This window comes from Juglans regia, chromosome 3 (genome assembly GCF_001411555.2).
Source record: "Juglans regia cultivar Chandler chromosome 3, Walnut 2.0, whole genome shotgun sequence".
Classification (NCBI taxonomy): domain Eukaryota; kingdom Viridiplantae; phylum Streptophyta; class Magnoliopsida; order Fagales; family Juglandaceae; genus Juglans; species Juglans regia.
In genome coordinates this window covers 33,843,463-33,858,535 of record NC_049903.1, presented here as the reverse complement: position 1 = coordinate 33,858,535, position 15,073 = coordinate 33,843,463, and the positions used below count along the sequence as shown (strand labels likewise).

At 37.0% G+C, this 15,073-nt stretch overlaps 1 protein-coding gene across 1 annotated transcript; it reads left to right on the top strand.

Moving 5' to 3' along the window:
* Window positions 1–1,450: 1,450 nt before the first annotated feature.
* Window positions 1,451–11,872, top strand: LOC108985282 (alanine--glyoxylate aminotransferase 2 homolog 3, mitochondrial-like). Its single transcript, XM_035688656.1, has 9 exons — window positions 1,451–1,862; window positions 2,098–2,328; window positions 2,650–2,820; window positions 4,637–4,780; window positions 4,862–5,041; window positions 10,854–11,079; window positions 11,169–11,282; window positions 11,360–11,446; window positions 11,567–11,872. Exons 1-9 carry the CDS (start codon window positions 1,614–1,616, stop codon window positions 11,608–11,610), a joined length of 1,446 nt encoding a protein of 481 aa, XP_035544549.1. The 5' UTR covers window positions 1,451–1,613; the 3' UTR covers window positions 11,611–11,872.
* The last annotated feature ends 3,201 nt before the right edge of the window (window positions 11,873–15,073 follow it).

The window sequence follows — 15,073 nt, the reverse complement described above, 5'->3', positions numbered from 1 at the left end:
ATACTACAGTCTCATTGGAGGCTCCGGTTGGGCTTAACATGTACTTTTCTATGTGTATTTTTTTAATTTATTTTTTATATTGATTTTTTTACACTTTTAAATATTTTTAAAAAATAAAATAAATTTAAAATATCATTAAAAAACACTTCCTTAATCAGAAAGTTAAAAAAATCATTAAAAAATACTTTCTTAATCACGAAGTAGAATAAATATTATTTTTTATTCTATTTTATGATTAAGAAAGTATTTTTTAATAATATTATAATTTTTATTTTATTTTTTAAAATATTTTAAATTATTAAAAATATCTATATAAAAAAAATTTAAATAAACTAAATAAAAAAATGCTACAGGCCCAGCGGGAGCTCTCAGCGGGGCAAGTAGCATTTTCCTTTCATTTACCCAATATTAAAAACTAAAATATTATTCTTATCAGTCATTATTCACTATCTACATCCCACACTTTATAAAAAAAAAAAAAATTATTATTCTAATCCGTCACCATTCATATATGCTTATAATTTTATCATTAATTCATCTCAAGACTCGACCATGTTCATCAAGTATATCACCATCCTAATCATATTTTCCACATTTTAGCTTTCTTTTTTCCACGTTTAAATTATCCTTTCCTAAAAAATAGCCAATTATACACTTCATAAGACCACGAATAAAACATTGCCTTTCACACCTTTTATTGAGGGAGTATTTTAAAATTTCAGCCTCAATAATTGATATCCCTACAGCTTGGCATTTGCATCAATTAATTTATATGAAAAAAGCTAAAAAAGTTGGCCGATTAAAATATATTAGTATACCATTACTCTAAAGAAAGCTATGTCCCTATCAGGATAATATTAATATATATTGATCATATCCCCCGTCAGGCGATATTATGCTTAGTACTGTGCCTGCAATGTATTTGCTCTCACAAGGATCAGCTGCATTAACGTAGCTAATTAAGAATTTCTCTTAAGATAAGAGTTAGTCTACGTACCATCCTCGAATCAAAATAAATAAATAAATATAAATCTTATTTCAATGCAGGTTATTACATCTTGGCTCAATAATATGATAAGTGTTACATACATAAAAAAAATTATATAAAAATAAATCTATAAATTGATGTAGTTTTATAAAATTCATGAGATCTATTTTACAATAAAAATAATTTTACAATCGAACGTATCATATTAAACTACATCAATTTATGAATTTACTTTTATATAATTATTTTATGTCTAAAGTATTTTTCTAATAATATTGCTCTAAAACCTCGTGACTCATGTGATGTTATGGGAAGAGGTGATTACTGATCTATTCACACACTTGGATTGTTCCCTTTGGCATTTTTCTGTGATGGCAACAAGCTGGCAGATGTATTGTATGATCACTCTATATATATTAGATAAATCTGGGTGAAGAAAAAAAAAGCTGATCTCCTCTATTTATATAACTTTCCGGCTTCGCTTAAATTTAGCCTCGCCACAGCCCCTGCAAAACCAAAACACGTTAGAGAAGAAACGTTTTTACTTTTAGAGTACATGCATATCTATATATAGAAGATATATAGAAAAACGTAGCAGTGAAGAGAAAACCCACCAAAACCGAAAATGCAGGGAGTTATGGCGCGGAGAGCCGTATCATCCGCAGCAAGAAATTCTGCGATAGCGCAACGCTGCTTTTCTCGTTCACAGGTAGCTCAGAAGGAGGCCCCTCTCCAAAAGGATGACGTCTCGGTTCCGAAAATGCCCCCCTTCGATTACTCTCCTCCGCCGTACAACGGTCCCTCCGCCGGCGAGATCTTGGCGAAGCGGAAGGACTATCTCAGCCCTTCATTGTTCCACTTATACAAGAAACCCGTGAGTCCGCGCCGCACCTCATCTTATCTTGATCTTAAAAAGGACAAAAATCATATGCTCGATTGCCGTTCTTTCGGGAATTGATTTCTACATACATGTTATGTATAATATATACACACACATATACACTTGCATAAAATTACATGATATGATTTGTCAAAGTGGGGCCATGAGAATGGAATTGATTTTTTTTTTTTTTTTTTTTTCTGTTTTTTTGGGGTGGCTGTGATCATAGTTGAACGTCGTAGATGGGAAGATGCAGTACCTGTTCGACGACGAAGGGAGGAGATACGTGGACGCTTTCGGCGGGATTGCAACGGTGTGCTGCGGGCACTGCCACCCGGATGTGGTGGACGCCATCATCAAACAAACCAAGCGCTTGCAGCACTCCACCGTCCTCTACCTCAACTCAGCCATTGCCGATTTCGCGGAGGCCCTCGCCTCCAAGTTGCCTGGCGACCTCAAGGTGCCTAAATTTTCACTCAAAGTACATAAATAGTATATATGTAAGCATTGATCGAAACCACCGACTTGAATTAGTTGAAACGGAAAGAAATTAAGAAAATAGGCTGCAGCTACGGCGCATGATTCATATAAATATATATATATATATAATTAGATATTTTATCTTTGATCTATCTGTAAAATGTTTGATAGTATCATGCATGTATATATAGGTTTTAAACTTAAATTTATAATATATATGTTTCTTAAGAAGAATCAGAACAAAAAAAAAAAAAAAGTGTTTGATTTTCTTGAAGAACTTTGGAACTATCTTTGTTGGTAGGTGGTGTTCTTTACGAATTCTGGGACGGAAGCGAACGAGTTGGCTATAATGATGGCCAGGTTGTACACAGGGTGCCAAGATATAATATCTTTGAGAAATGGGTATCATGGGAACGCAACGGGGACGATGGGGGCCACCGGACAGAGCATTTGGAAATTTAATGTCGTGCAGGTAAAAATTCCTGAATGAATCTATCTTCCTATATATATGCATCTTGTTTTGCTGGGTCTACGCTGGGCTCTGTGATCAGACTGTCTCAATGGTACTTTTGTGCTTTAGCCTTCTTATGATTAATATTGTTTGTAACATCAAGAAAATGTCAAAAAAAAAAAAAAAAAAAATTACACTTTACTCCCTCAAGGTGTAAAAGATTTTTTTAAGTATATGTATTCTATACTATCAAAATTAATACATCGAATCCTCAAAAAAAAAACTGCTTTTAATTCAGTTATATAGCGTTGAGATAATGACAAAATAGGTGATATATTGATAGTCGACAAATCTAATGAATGGTACATTGTTTTAGTATTTTGAAGATACATTTAATTAGTAATTAACTTTGCATCTCAAATTATCAAAGATTTTTCACTTTACACATCAAACCATCAAAACAGACACATGCATTACATCTTCAGACTATCGAAAATTGATATTTTTCTTCTAATTACTAGCTAGCAAAATGCAGAAAATACTATATTTCCTTTCGGGAATGTCCAACCAAAAAATAAAAATCAATCGGCGTTCATTTTCATATGAGTCATCATCGACCACTTTGTTACTCAATCAGTACCCATGACCACCGTGATTAATTCTACTAGAAAGGACAGAGAATTTTGGAAGGGGGAGGATGGTCTTGAGTTATTATATAGTTCAATTGTTAGCTAGGTAGATTGTGAAGATCAGGTCACATCGTGTGGAATAAGTAGGCATATTAGTGGCGTTAATAACAATGGTATGGTAGCTAAAACTTAATTAATTTAATTAATTGGACAATCACAGCTATTAAACCAAGCATTATAACGATGGTGAAATTGTCGAGTACTTGATCATTGTTGTACCATTCCAACAACGTGCTTGAGCTTAACTTAAATCAATGCTGAATTATGCTCTTACAATTCAACTAATTAGACATGCAATTTAATTATAAGCCTTTAGTTCTTTGAATGTGGTACTAAGAATCAATGTCCGTCCAAGTTCTTGTATGAACTATCTCAAGTTATTATCCGAATTTAATGGTCTCAACTAAGAGAGAGATAGATATATATATATATATATATATATTTATATGAAGTCATCCTTATATTTATACCGACAAAAATAAATTATTAGAACTTACTTCATATTTTCTCTCTCAATTGAGGTAGTCCTTGAGTAGGGGGTGAAAAAAAAAACCATTGAACCGGTGAACCGGTTCAAACCCAATCCGGTACCAGGTTCGGTCCGGTCTAGTACCATTTCCATTTTTCTCAAAACCAATTGGAATCGGTCCAGTTCTGATTTTCTTTTTTCTAACACCGGACCTAACCGGTTCATATATATATTTTTTAATTTTTTATATTGTATAAAATATTTTTTATATTATATATAATTTTGAATTATATGATAAACTACTAATTAATATAATATTAAATTTTAAAATTCTATATAAATAACTATATATTATTACTATAGTCTATTGTATTAGTAGCTATATTAATACTATATCACTATATTATATATTATAATATATTATCACTATATTATTATATACTATATAATATACTGGAAAAGTCGGACCAGAACAGGAAGTACCGGTTTAAGCGTGTAACCGGTGCAGTATTGGTTATTCAAATCTGAAAATCGGTATACATCAGTTTGGTTCTAAAATATGTCAAAAACCGATCCAATTTAATTTCAAGTTTTGGTATTAAGAAGATGCAATTTAATTTAACCATCCGACGCACATATCAGAGCTTAACCATCAGAAATATATCTCTTTGGGCAACAGAGTGGAGTTCATCATGCCTTGAATCCAGATCCGTATAGAGGTGTTTTTGGCTCGGATGGTGAGAAGTACGCAAAAGACGTCCAAGATCTTATCGACTTTGGAACTTCTGGCAATGTTGCTGCCTTTATATCTGAAACAATTCAGGCACGTCATCTACCTCGAATTGTTCTCTCTCGTATGCACTTTATACATAATCCTCCTTAACCTTGTTTGTGTGTACAACAGGGTGTGGGGGGAATTGTAGAATTGGCCCCTGGATACTTGCCGGCTGTTTATGGCAGTATTAAGAACGCAGGAGGCATCAGTATTGCCGATGAGGTTCAATCTGGGTTCGCTAGAACAGGGAGTCACTTTTGGGGCTTTGAGTCCCAAGGTGTCGTGCCTGACATAGTGACAATGGCAAAGGTTCATTTTCTCTTCTTTCTTTTGCTCTCTTAACTTATTATTTATCTGGGTTCTGGAGATGTCCATAAAAATTATCGGGCATAGTAACATTATAGAAGTCAGCTTGCCATGTTAGGAAATTTTTGGGGTTTGATACCTTCTATCTGGTACAGATGCTCATCTTTTGTTCATAAGACCTGCTTATTATGTTGAAGTACTGCTAGTATTTGTTAAAGCTAAAGGAAGCAAATTCTCGTGCTCTTGAAAGGCCACCAGACTAGACGTAACAGAGGAATCCTTGCATGTGATGAGCTGTACAGAATCATTCATTTATTGTTATTCTGTTATTTCAATCACTTATACTATAAATAGTAACTGTACATAACAACAAAATATATAGAAATACACCAAGAAGAATTCTTCACGTTCTCTGCATTCTGCTACTTTGCCGTCCTCTGCATTAGCTCAAGGCAGCAACTGCCTCTCTTATTGTTGTGATTGTATCATTCTTAATATGGTACCAGAGCAATGACAGAAAACACTGAATCATCCAAGCACTCCAAAAATGAGAATAACCCTCATCATCCCGCTAGCCCTTATTACATTCAACCGGGAGAAGGCGCATCATCTCCTTTGGTTCCTGACTTACTCACCACCGAGAACTACGTCACCTGGGCAAGAACCATGCGTCGAGCTCTCAACATCAAAAATAAGCTTGGATTCATTGATGGTACAATCACCAAACCCACACTTATTTCTGATCCTCTTTTTTCACCATGGGAGCGCTGCAATGACATGCTCATAGCATGGATTCAGCACTCGGTTAGCTCAGAACATTGTTCGAGCATTGCGCATGCAGACACTGCAGAGAGTGTTTGGTGCGATCTTCGAGAGCGATTCTCTATCCAAAACGCTCCTCGAATCTTCCAAATTACCAAATCAATTTCTTCATCAACACAGGCAAATGATTCTGTCAGTCAATATTACAACAAACTCAAAGTTTTTTGGGATGAACTGGAGATTTACGAGCCTATGCCTACCTGCAACTGTGGAGCCATCAAAACCATGCTGGGATATAACCATCGCAACAAGGTGATGCAATTTCTTGTTGGACTTGATGATTCTTATGACTCAGTCCGTGCTCAAATCTTACTCCATGAACCACTCCCAGCTCTCAACCGAGTTCTCTCTCTCGTTCAACAAGAAGAACGACGACGCCAACTTCATTCAGTACCTTCACCACTAGCCATGGTGGCCAAGGGACCCGATCCTCGCAACACCAATCGTCGAGATCGCCTTTTTTGCACACACTGCAACGTACCAGGCCACTCTCTGGAACGTTGCTTCAAAGCAAATCCGAACTTACCCGTATGCACACACTGTCGCATACCTGGTCACACCAAGGACAAATGCTACAGATTGCATGGATTCCCTCCCGGCCACAAGTCTAGTTCCAAAATTAAATCCTCAGCTAATCAATCTTCCATTGCGCAGGAGGAAATTCTCAATGGTCCACCTATTACTCGAGAGCAGTATAACCATCTCCTTGCCTTACTTCATCATCCTTGTGGTGATGCTCCCATCTCTACTCCCAACACGCCTGCTGCAAATACCGCCCATACCACTTCACCTCCTGTCTCTGGTAATTTTCATTCCACTGTCATGCACACACACAACTCACCTACATCTTGGATTATTGACACGGGTGCCACAGATCATATGATCTGTAGCCCCGAATTCTTCACTCATAACATTGCTTCTATCTCCCGCATCATCAAGCTTCCCAATGGCTCTACCACTACTGCTACACAAATTGGTGATGTGCAACTATCACCTCACTTAATCCTTCGCCGTGTTCTATATGTACCTGATTTTTCTTTCCATTTAATTTCTGCCAAATCCTTAACACATCACTCTAATTGTTGTCTGTTATTTTTCTCAAATTCTTGCTATATTCAGGACCTTTCATTATGGATGACGATTGGAGTGGGGACGGTGCATGATGGCTTATATCACCTACAACTGTCCAGACCAAAACCAGAAACTCTGCAACGTCATTTTCATTCATTATTTTCTTCCATTTCAGTCAATCACACTACTACTTTCAAGTTGGATAAATTTGCATTATGGCATTATAGACTTGGACATAGCTCCATGGTTCAATATATATTGCATGATGATCATTCCTGTTCTAATTCTTCGGATCAATCCAAATTCATTTGTGATATATGCCCTCTTGCAAAACAACACAGGTTACCATTTCCATATGCTGAATCCAAAGCCACCAAAGCGTTTGATGTTATTTCAATGGACATTTGGGGACCTAACCAGACACCTTCATACAATGGTGCTAAATACTTTCTCACTATTGTAGACCAATTCACAAGGTGCACCTGGCTTTATCTACTGCAAACAAAATCTGAAGCCCGGACCTCCATTTTAAATTTTTTCTTTCTCATCAAAACTCAGTTCAGCACCAAAATCAAAACCATTCGGTCCGATAATGGTATTGAATTTCAAATACCTGCTTTCTATAATTCCAAAGGAGTTGTCCATCAAACCACTTGCATCGCTACACCTCAACAAAATGCACTTGCCGAGCGCAAACACCAGCATATACTTAACGTAGCTCGAGCTCTCAAATTTCAGTCTGGATTATCTCTTCCATATTGGTCTGATTTTGTCACTACTGCAGTATATTTAATCAATCGGACACCTACCCCCACACTCAACTACAAATCCCCCTTTGAACTCCTTTATCAAACCAAGCCTTCCTACTCCCACTTGAAAATCTTCGGCTGCCTCTGTTTTGCCTCCACGCTTTCACATGCTCGACGCAAATTTGAACCCCGAGCTCGAAAATGCGTTTTTCTTGGCTATCCATACGGAGTCAAAGGCTACAAACTACTGGACATCACCACTCAGCAAATATTTATCTCCCGAGATGTCACTTTCCATGAAGAAATATTTCCCTTCAAACAACCAAACACACCTACACCTGACTTATCCACCATCATCCAGCCACCATCTCTCTCACCTCCAATTTTCGACCATCACTTACACACTCAACATATTGACACCTCTCATGATGCAACACCATCACCTCATCCCGATCCCACCACCCATACAGATACCTCAAACTCACCATCCACTTATGACTCTACTAATCAGCCAACACCTTTGCCCGCCCACAATTTAAATGATCATACCACCACCACGACACCTACCTCAAACCATAATGAACCCACCCAAGTCCTTCGAAAATCTACAAGACAAAGAAAGGCCCCTGCCTTCCTCCGTGAGTACCATTGTCAACAAGTCTCTGCCACTGGCCCTCACCAATCAGCATCCACAATGACAGCTTCTGGATCCTCCTCTCCCTCAGGTATACATATCTCTTTTCCCATTTCCACTGTTTTATCTTATGCATCCTTATCTCCTCAATTTCGGGCATTCACCACGTCAGTTTCCATTCACACTGAACCAACATCATATACTCAAGCCATTCAACAGCCAATCTGGCGCGAGGCCATGGATCAAGAACTTGCTGCACTCGAGCTTAATAGGACTTGGACCATCGTGGATTTACCTCCCGGCAAGAGACCAATTGCATGCAAATGGATTTACAAGTTAAAATTCAAAGCTGATGGTTCGGTTGAAAGAGCTAAGGCTCGGTTGGTTGCTAAAGGATTTACTCAACGCGAAGGTATCGACTTTCACGACACTTTTTCACCAGTTGCTAAAATTGTTTCCATTCGTTGTCTCTTAGCCATTGCTGCCATCAAAGGATGGGAACTACAACAACTCGATGTCAATAATGCCTTCCTGTATGGCGAGCTAGATGAGGAAATTTACATGAAGCCACCACCCGGTCATTTTGCAGCCAAAACTCATCAAGTTTGCAGATTACAAAAAAGCTTATACGGACTTCGACAGGCCTCCCGCCAATGGAATACCAAGCTGGTTTCATCTCTAGCTGAGTTCGGTTTTATCCAATCCAAGGCTGATTATAGCCTTTTCACCAAACACACTCCAACCTCATTCATCGCACTACTCGTGTATGTCGATGATATTATCCTCATGAGCTCAGACAACAGTGCTTGCAATGCTGTTAAACAGTTCTTGGAGACCAAATTCCGCATCAAAACTCTCGGTGCATTGAGGTATTTCCTTGGCATGGAAATAGGTCGAACGCATGCTGGAATCCAAATATGCCAGCGCAAGTACGCATTAGATATTATTGCTGAAACTGGCCTTTTAGCAGCCAAGCCATCTCCATTACCAATGGAACCGAACATCAAACTTAGAAGGGATGAAGGTGACATATTTCATGACCCAGCACTTTATAGAAAATTGGTTGGAAAATTACTTTATTTGACTCACACGCGACCTGACTTGAGTTATAGCGTAAATTTGTTAAGTCAGTTTATGGACAACCCGAGAGTGCCACATTATAATGCCGTTATTAAAATTCTCAAGTACATCAAGGGAACTCCAGGGCAAGGTATTTTTTTTTCTGCAAATTCAGCCATGGAACTAGTCGCTTATTCAGACGCCAATTGGGCAAATTGCCCCGACACTCGGCGATCCACCACAGGATTTTGTGTCTTCATCGGCCATTCTCTGGTTTCATGGAAATCAAAAAAACAGAACACCATTTCACGATCGTTCGCTGAATCCGAATACAGAGGTATGGCGGCTGTCGTTTGTGAGCTTACTTGGATTCGCTACCTCCTTACAGATTTACGCATCACCATTGAAGCACCTGCTACTCTGCACTGTGACAACCTCGCTGCCATGCATATTGCAGCAAACCCAGTATTCCACGAGCGCACAAAGCACATTGAACTAGACTGCCATCTAGTTCGTGACAAAATTGCAGCGGGACAAGTCAAAACTGTGCATGTTTTTTCCTCTGCCCAGTTAGCAGACTTGCTAACCAAGCCCTTGCACTCACCAATTTTTACTCGACTGCTGCTCAAGATGGGAGTCATCAATGTGTACTCTCCATCTTGCGGGGGGGTGTTAAAGCTAAAGGAAGCAAATTCTCGTGCTCTTGAAAGGCCACCAGACTAGACGTAACAGAGGAATCCTTGCATGTGATGAGCTGTACAGAATCATTCATTTATTGTTATTCTGTTATTTCAATCACTTATACTATAAATAGTAACTGTACATAACAACAAAATATATAGAAATACACCAAGAAGAATTCTTCACGTTCTCTGCATTCTGCTACTTTGCCGTCCTCTGCATTAGCTCAAGGCAGCAACTGCCTCTCTTATTGTTGTGATTGTATCATTCTTAATAGTATTGGATTAATGACTTGCAGTGATCAAATCCTTCACCTATTATTTGGTCAAACAGCATATGGGGTGGGTTATAATAATCCTTACTAGACATGAAAGGATTTTTTATTTTTTATAACCAAACCATATATAGATATTACTATTGGAATAAGATTGGGTGGGGTGCCCCCAACAAGAAACTCGTTCAATTATTGCAGAAATGCAAATAAAAAGAGGGGAAAATGGAGGCAAATGAATACTCCGGTCCCCATTTTCCTTGGTAAATAAAGTACTAAGGAAAGGGCCACCATGCAAGTGGTTGATTCGGCAGTCCCGAAAGTTATGAACTGCTCTGAGTTGCTCGTTGAGTTCCTCTTCAAAAAGGGGTGTATTTCTACAGATTGTTCTGAAAATCTCACTACGTAGATTGACGATCGCCCACTTCAACTTCAATGAAGACATTTATATCTCCTCAAGCTGGTACACAATTCTTCAAAAACAATTTATCGTTTATCTCTAAAGATCTTCTTCTCTGGTATCTGCAGAGCATTGGAAATGGCATTCCCCTCGGGGCGGTGGTAACCACTCCTAAGATTGCAGTAGTCTTGACTCGCCGAAGTTACTTCAACACCTTTGGTGGGAATCCAGTATGTACTGCTGCAGGACTCGCAGTTTTGAGAGTGATCGAGAAAGAAAATCTTCAGGAGAATGCACTTCTTGTGGGGTCTTACTTGAAAGACAGACTAATGGCAATGAAGAATAAATATGAAAGTAAACCGTCATCCTTAAGCTTTTGCGTCTAGGAATTTATAAGAATCCAGTCGATAATCTTTTCTGTTCTGCCATATTGCTTGCTGCAGTTATCGGAGATGTGAGGGGAAGAGGACTTATGCTTGGAATTGAACTTGTCACTGATCGTCAAGAGAAAACTCCTGCAAAAGCTGAAACTCTGCATGTAATGGACCAGATGAAAGGTCCGTATTTCTTTCGTCTGATATAACCTTAATTCTTACCTCTAGCTTTTAATGGGAATCTAATTTTGCCATTGCAGAATTGGGAGTATTGATCGGAAAAGGGGGATTCTACGGAAATGTGTTTAGAATCACACCTCCTCTCTGCTTCACCAAGGAAGATGCAGGTTGGTAGTCTTTCCTTCTTAATTAGTGATCACTTGTATTTTCCAAACTATTTTGTGCATTTGATATCATTTCCACAAGTCCTCTAGCTAAAATATACAATCTCTATCTTTTGGTTGCAGATTTCCTTGTAGATTCAATGGACTACGTAATGTCGAGGATGTGAAGCGATCTAAATGCAGACAAAAGTTGTCTGCTCGTCTAGAATTGATGAATTGTGGTATCATTTCAGCTACTGTGAATGAAAAATTATCATCATATATATATATATAGAGACCATGCAGGTTTCTGCTTGAATAAGTAGCTATATATATGATCTTTAAAAACGATGAGTCAACAACTCGTTGTCTCTCGATAATTCTCTAATGTCTTCAGTTTGGTGGTCTTATATATAAATATATATAATTCTTGCATAAAGATGTGACTTTATATATATGGTACACTCTTCCTTTGCACACTACATAGATATATATATATATATAAATATATGATCGCCATGCACATATTGGGTATGTACTACTCGTGCTGCATGCATGAAGCAGGAAGTTATTAAAAAGTACTTCGTGTATTAATTCATGATCTTAAACCAGCACTTAACGCAGACAACAAAACACCATCGATCATGTCACATGTGGAAGGAAAGTAACAGTTGGTCAATACATTCTATACATATTGCATGCAAGCCTATATATAATATAAGTTCTGCCATCCACGGTCAATATATATAACGTATGTTGCAATTGGAGAACGAAACAAGAAATACAAAAAAATTACATCATGAACCAAACATGATTGTAATCTGTAAGGTTCTAGCTCAGGCATGATCACTTGAAGCATAAGGCAGTATCCCAAGCTAGCATGATCATGACTTGCTATATATCATCTCATCAAGCATATCACAGAAGAAAACCCCAAAGAGTAGCAAGCAGTATTCATTTTTATTTGGGGAAAAATCAATCACAAATAAATAATAATTTAATTAAGCAACATATATATATATATATATATATATATAAGAAAGAAACAGCTGCCACAGGAGCTTAATTGTTTACAAGCCATGTCCTTATTTTTCCTTCGGTTCATCATGATGTGTGTACGTATGTCCTTGGAATTGAAAATCTGGATGAGTAAAAGATCAAGGATAAGATCTACTAGTCACAGTCTCTCACTTTTTTTTTTTTGGAATAATTTAAATCTCATTAATTAACCAAAATAATGAGTCTAATTTGTACACGATGCACATGATCATGAGCTAGCTCTCCTGCAAAATGCTACAATATTGCATCACAAACTACACATCAAAAACCCACTACACCCAAGGAAACTCAATGCTAGCTAGGAAAACCAAAGGCTGACACTATATAACAACGACAATAATGCATTGACATTCGAACAGCGTCACATTTATTTGACAGCAGCAACAGTCGCACATGACAGAATTATTGACAGTACTGGTACTTTTATACTTTCCATGTTTTGATTTACAGCAATTCAAACCCTAATTTGATATTATAGAGAAATGATACTTGTAATTATCTCCGCACCATATATCAATATGTAATTTGTTATTTTATTATTCTATTTAAGCACACATATTTACATATCAATATGTGTGTGTCTAAATAGAAGAGCAAAAATGATAAATCATATGTTCGTGTGTGGTGTAGAGAATGATAAGTAGAATTTTTCTTCAATATATATAGATTTTTCCTTGTTTTATATATATATATATATATATATATATATATATATCCGATTAATTTTTGAAACTTTAAATTAGGATCCGATTAATATTTAAGTGACAAGTGATGATGAAGTAGTAGTTGTTCATTTAAGATAAATTGTAGTCAACTGATCTAGTACTAAAATCTATTGAACCGACCAGTTAGGGTAATTGCCGAGAACTATATATGAGTGATTATTTCCTTCTTTTTTTTTAGCTGAAAATCTGTAACCCCATGCTTGCATATGGATGTAACCACGGTTTTTCTCCGCCATAAGTGAGGGCTATCAATAAAATTGGGGTACCGTCGTCTTCTTTAAAAAAAAAAAAAAGTGATTATTTCCTAGTTAATGCCTAAAAATGGACTAATTGTGATCATGTCCCAGTACTAGTTTTCAAAATTACCAAAGTACATACTACTCAACTCATTTAATTAACGACTGAATTAAGGTCCAAAACAAGCATTGCCAAATTGGATTACATGCGGCCATTGCATGATTGTCATCCCGGCCTCCTTTTCATACTTTCCTTCAATAAGAAGAGTATATAATAAAAGTAAATTGGAGATCTAATGACTTGGAGATGATGAGATCGATCCCATTAATTAGTTTCACTACTACCCTTTGAGATCAATAATGAAAATGGTTTTGGTGCAGCCATTAATGTAGTAGCTAGCTTACACCTTATAAGCTTGATTTGATCTAGAAGATTATATCAAATCTATCAAACAATAACAAGTTTTCGTACTCGATCGTTTTGTATCACAGATCATTGTATATATTTGATGAGGATTGATCTCAATACCCAGCTTCATGGTCATCAATATTCATGCATGTAGCACTGATGCACATAACACAATTAAACCAGAGGGCAAATCCTCCAAAATCACACCAAGAGAACTCAAAGAGAGAGAAGTAGAACTACATTCTGCATTATTATGCACACAGATCAATCACAAGGTGAATATCATGTCTCTGGGATGGATTAATATTCCACATTTATTTGCAAATCGTAGCCCTTAAAATGAACTCATGACTCAAAGCACAAGAGGCAAAACAGGAAAAAAGATAAAGCCAAACTTACGAGATAGATAGCCACCACCACATGATGAGCATGAAGGCTTGAACTTTGTAGGACTACTACCGATCCTGTCGAGCCACCATTGATGACATGGGAGAGTACCTGATGCCTGCAGCAGAAACAGCCGTCGGGTGACTGAAAATGAAACGAGAAAACCGGATTGTTGACATCAAAACCGGAAGGAAATCGATCAACATGACTGCAAATTCCTCGAATATATATATGCTCTTTCTTAGAGCGACACTCGTCAATATCCAAACTGCATCCGTAAGTCCAATCGCCATTTTTTCACTTCTCTTCCGACATTTCAACAGCTAAAAATGTATGAGATCAGCTTAGTTACAAAACAGTTTCAAAAAAAATAAATTTATAAAACATACATACATATAATATATATATATATATATATATATATATATCGTTGATTATCAGTACTTAATGTGCATTAATATTAATATTAATGTTAATTTATCAAACGCATGGGTAATATTGTAATTGTTTTAATTACGTCAGGCTTTAATGGCTAGGAATCCAAAATTAGGGATGAGGACATTATGGGCTCATCCTTGGTAGGTGTGGCTAATTGGCAGTGCACGTACAACGAAATTTGAAGACTTTAGTTCGAAGATGTCGACACTGTGGTACCATTGAATTTTTAGATCAACCTATATTGGACCATGCTAGAGTCATCGCGTGATGCCGTGGAGCTCGCTGGCTTTAGCGTGTGTATTTTAATATATATATATATATATATATATAAATATCTTAAGTTATTTTTTATATAAATTTTTTTGATACTTTTAAATATTTTAAAAAAATAAAATAA

Coding starts and splice junctions, on each gene's coding strand:
- LOC108985282 (XM_035688656.1), top strand. CDS start 1,614: ATGCAGGGAGTTATGGCGCGGAGAGCCGTATCATCCGCAGCAAGAAAT. Junction 2,821..4,636: donor GGAAATTTAATGTCGTGCAG/GTAAAAATTCCT, acceptor TTTGGGCAACAG/AGTGGAGTTCATCATGCCTT. Junction 5,042..10,853: donor ACATAGTGACAATGGCAAAG/GTTCATTTTCTC, acceptor TGGTATCTGCAG/AGCATTGGAAATGGCATTCC.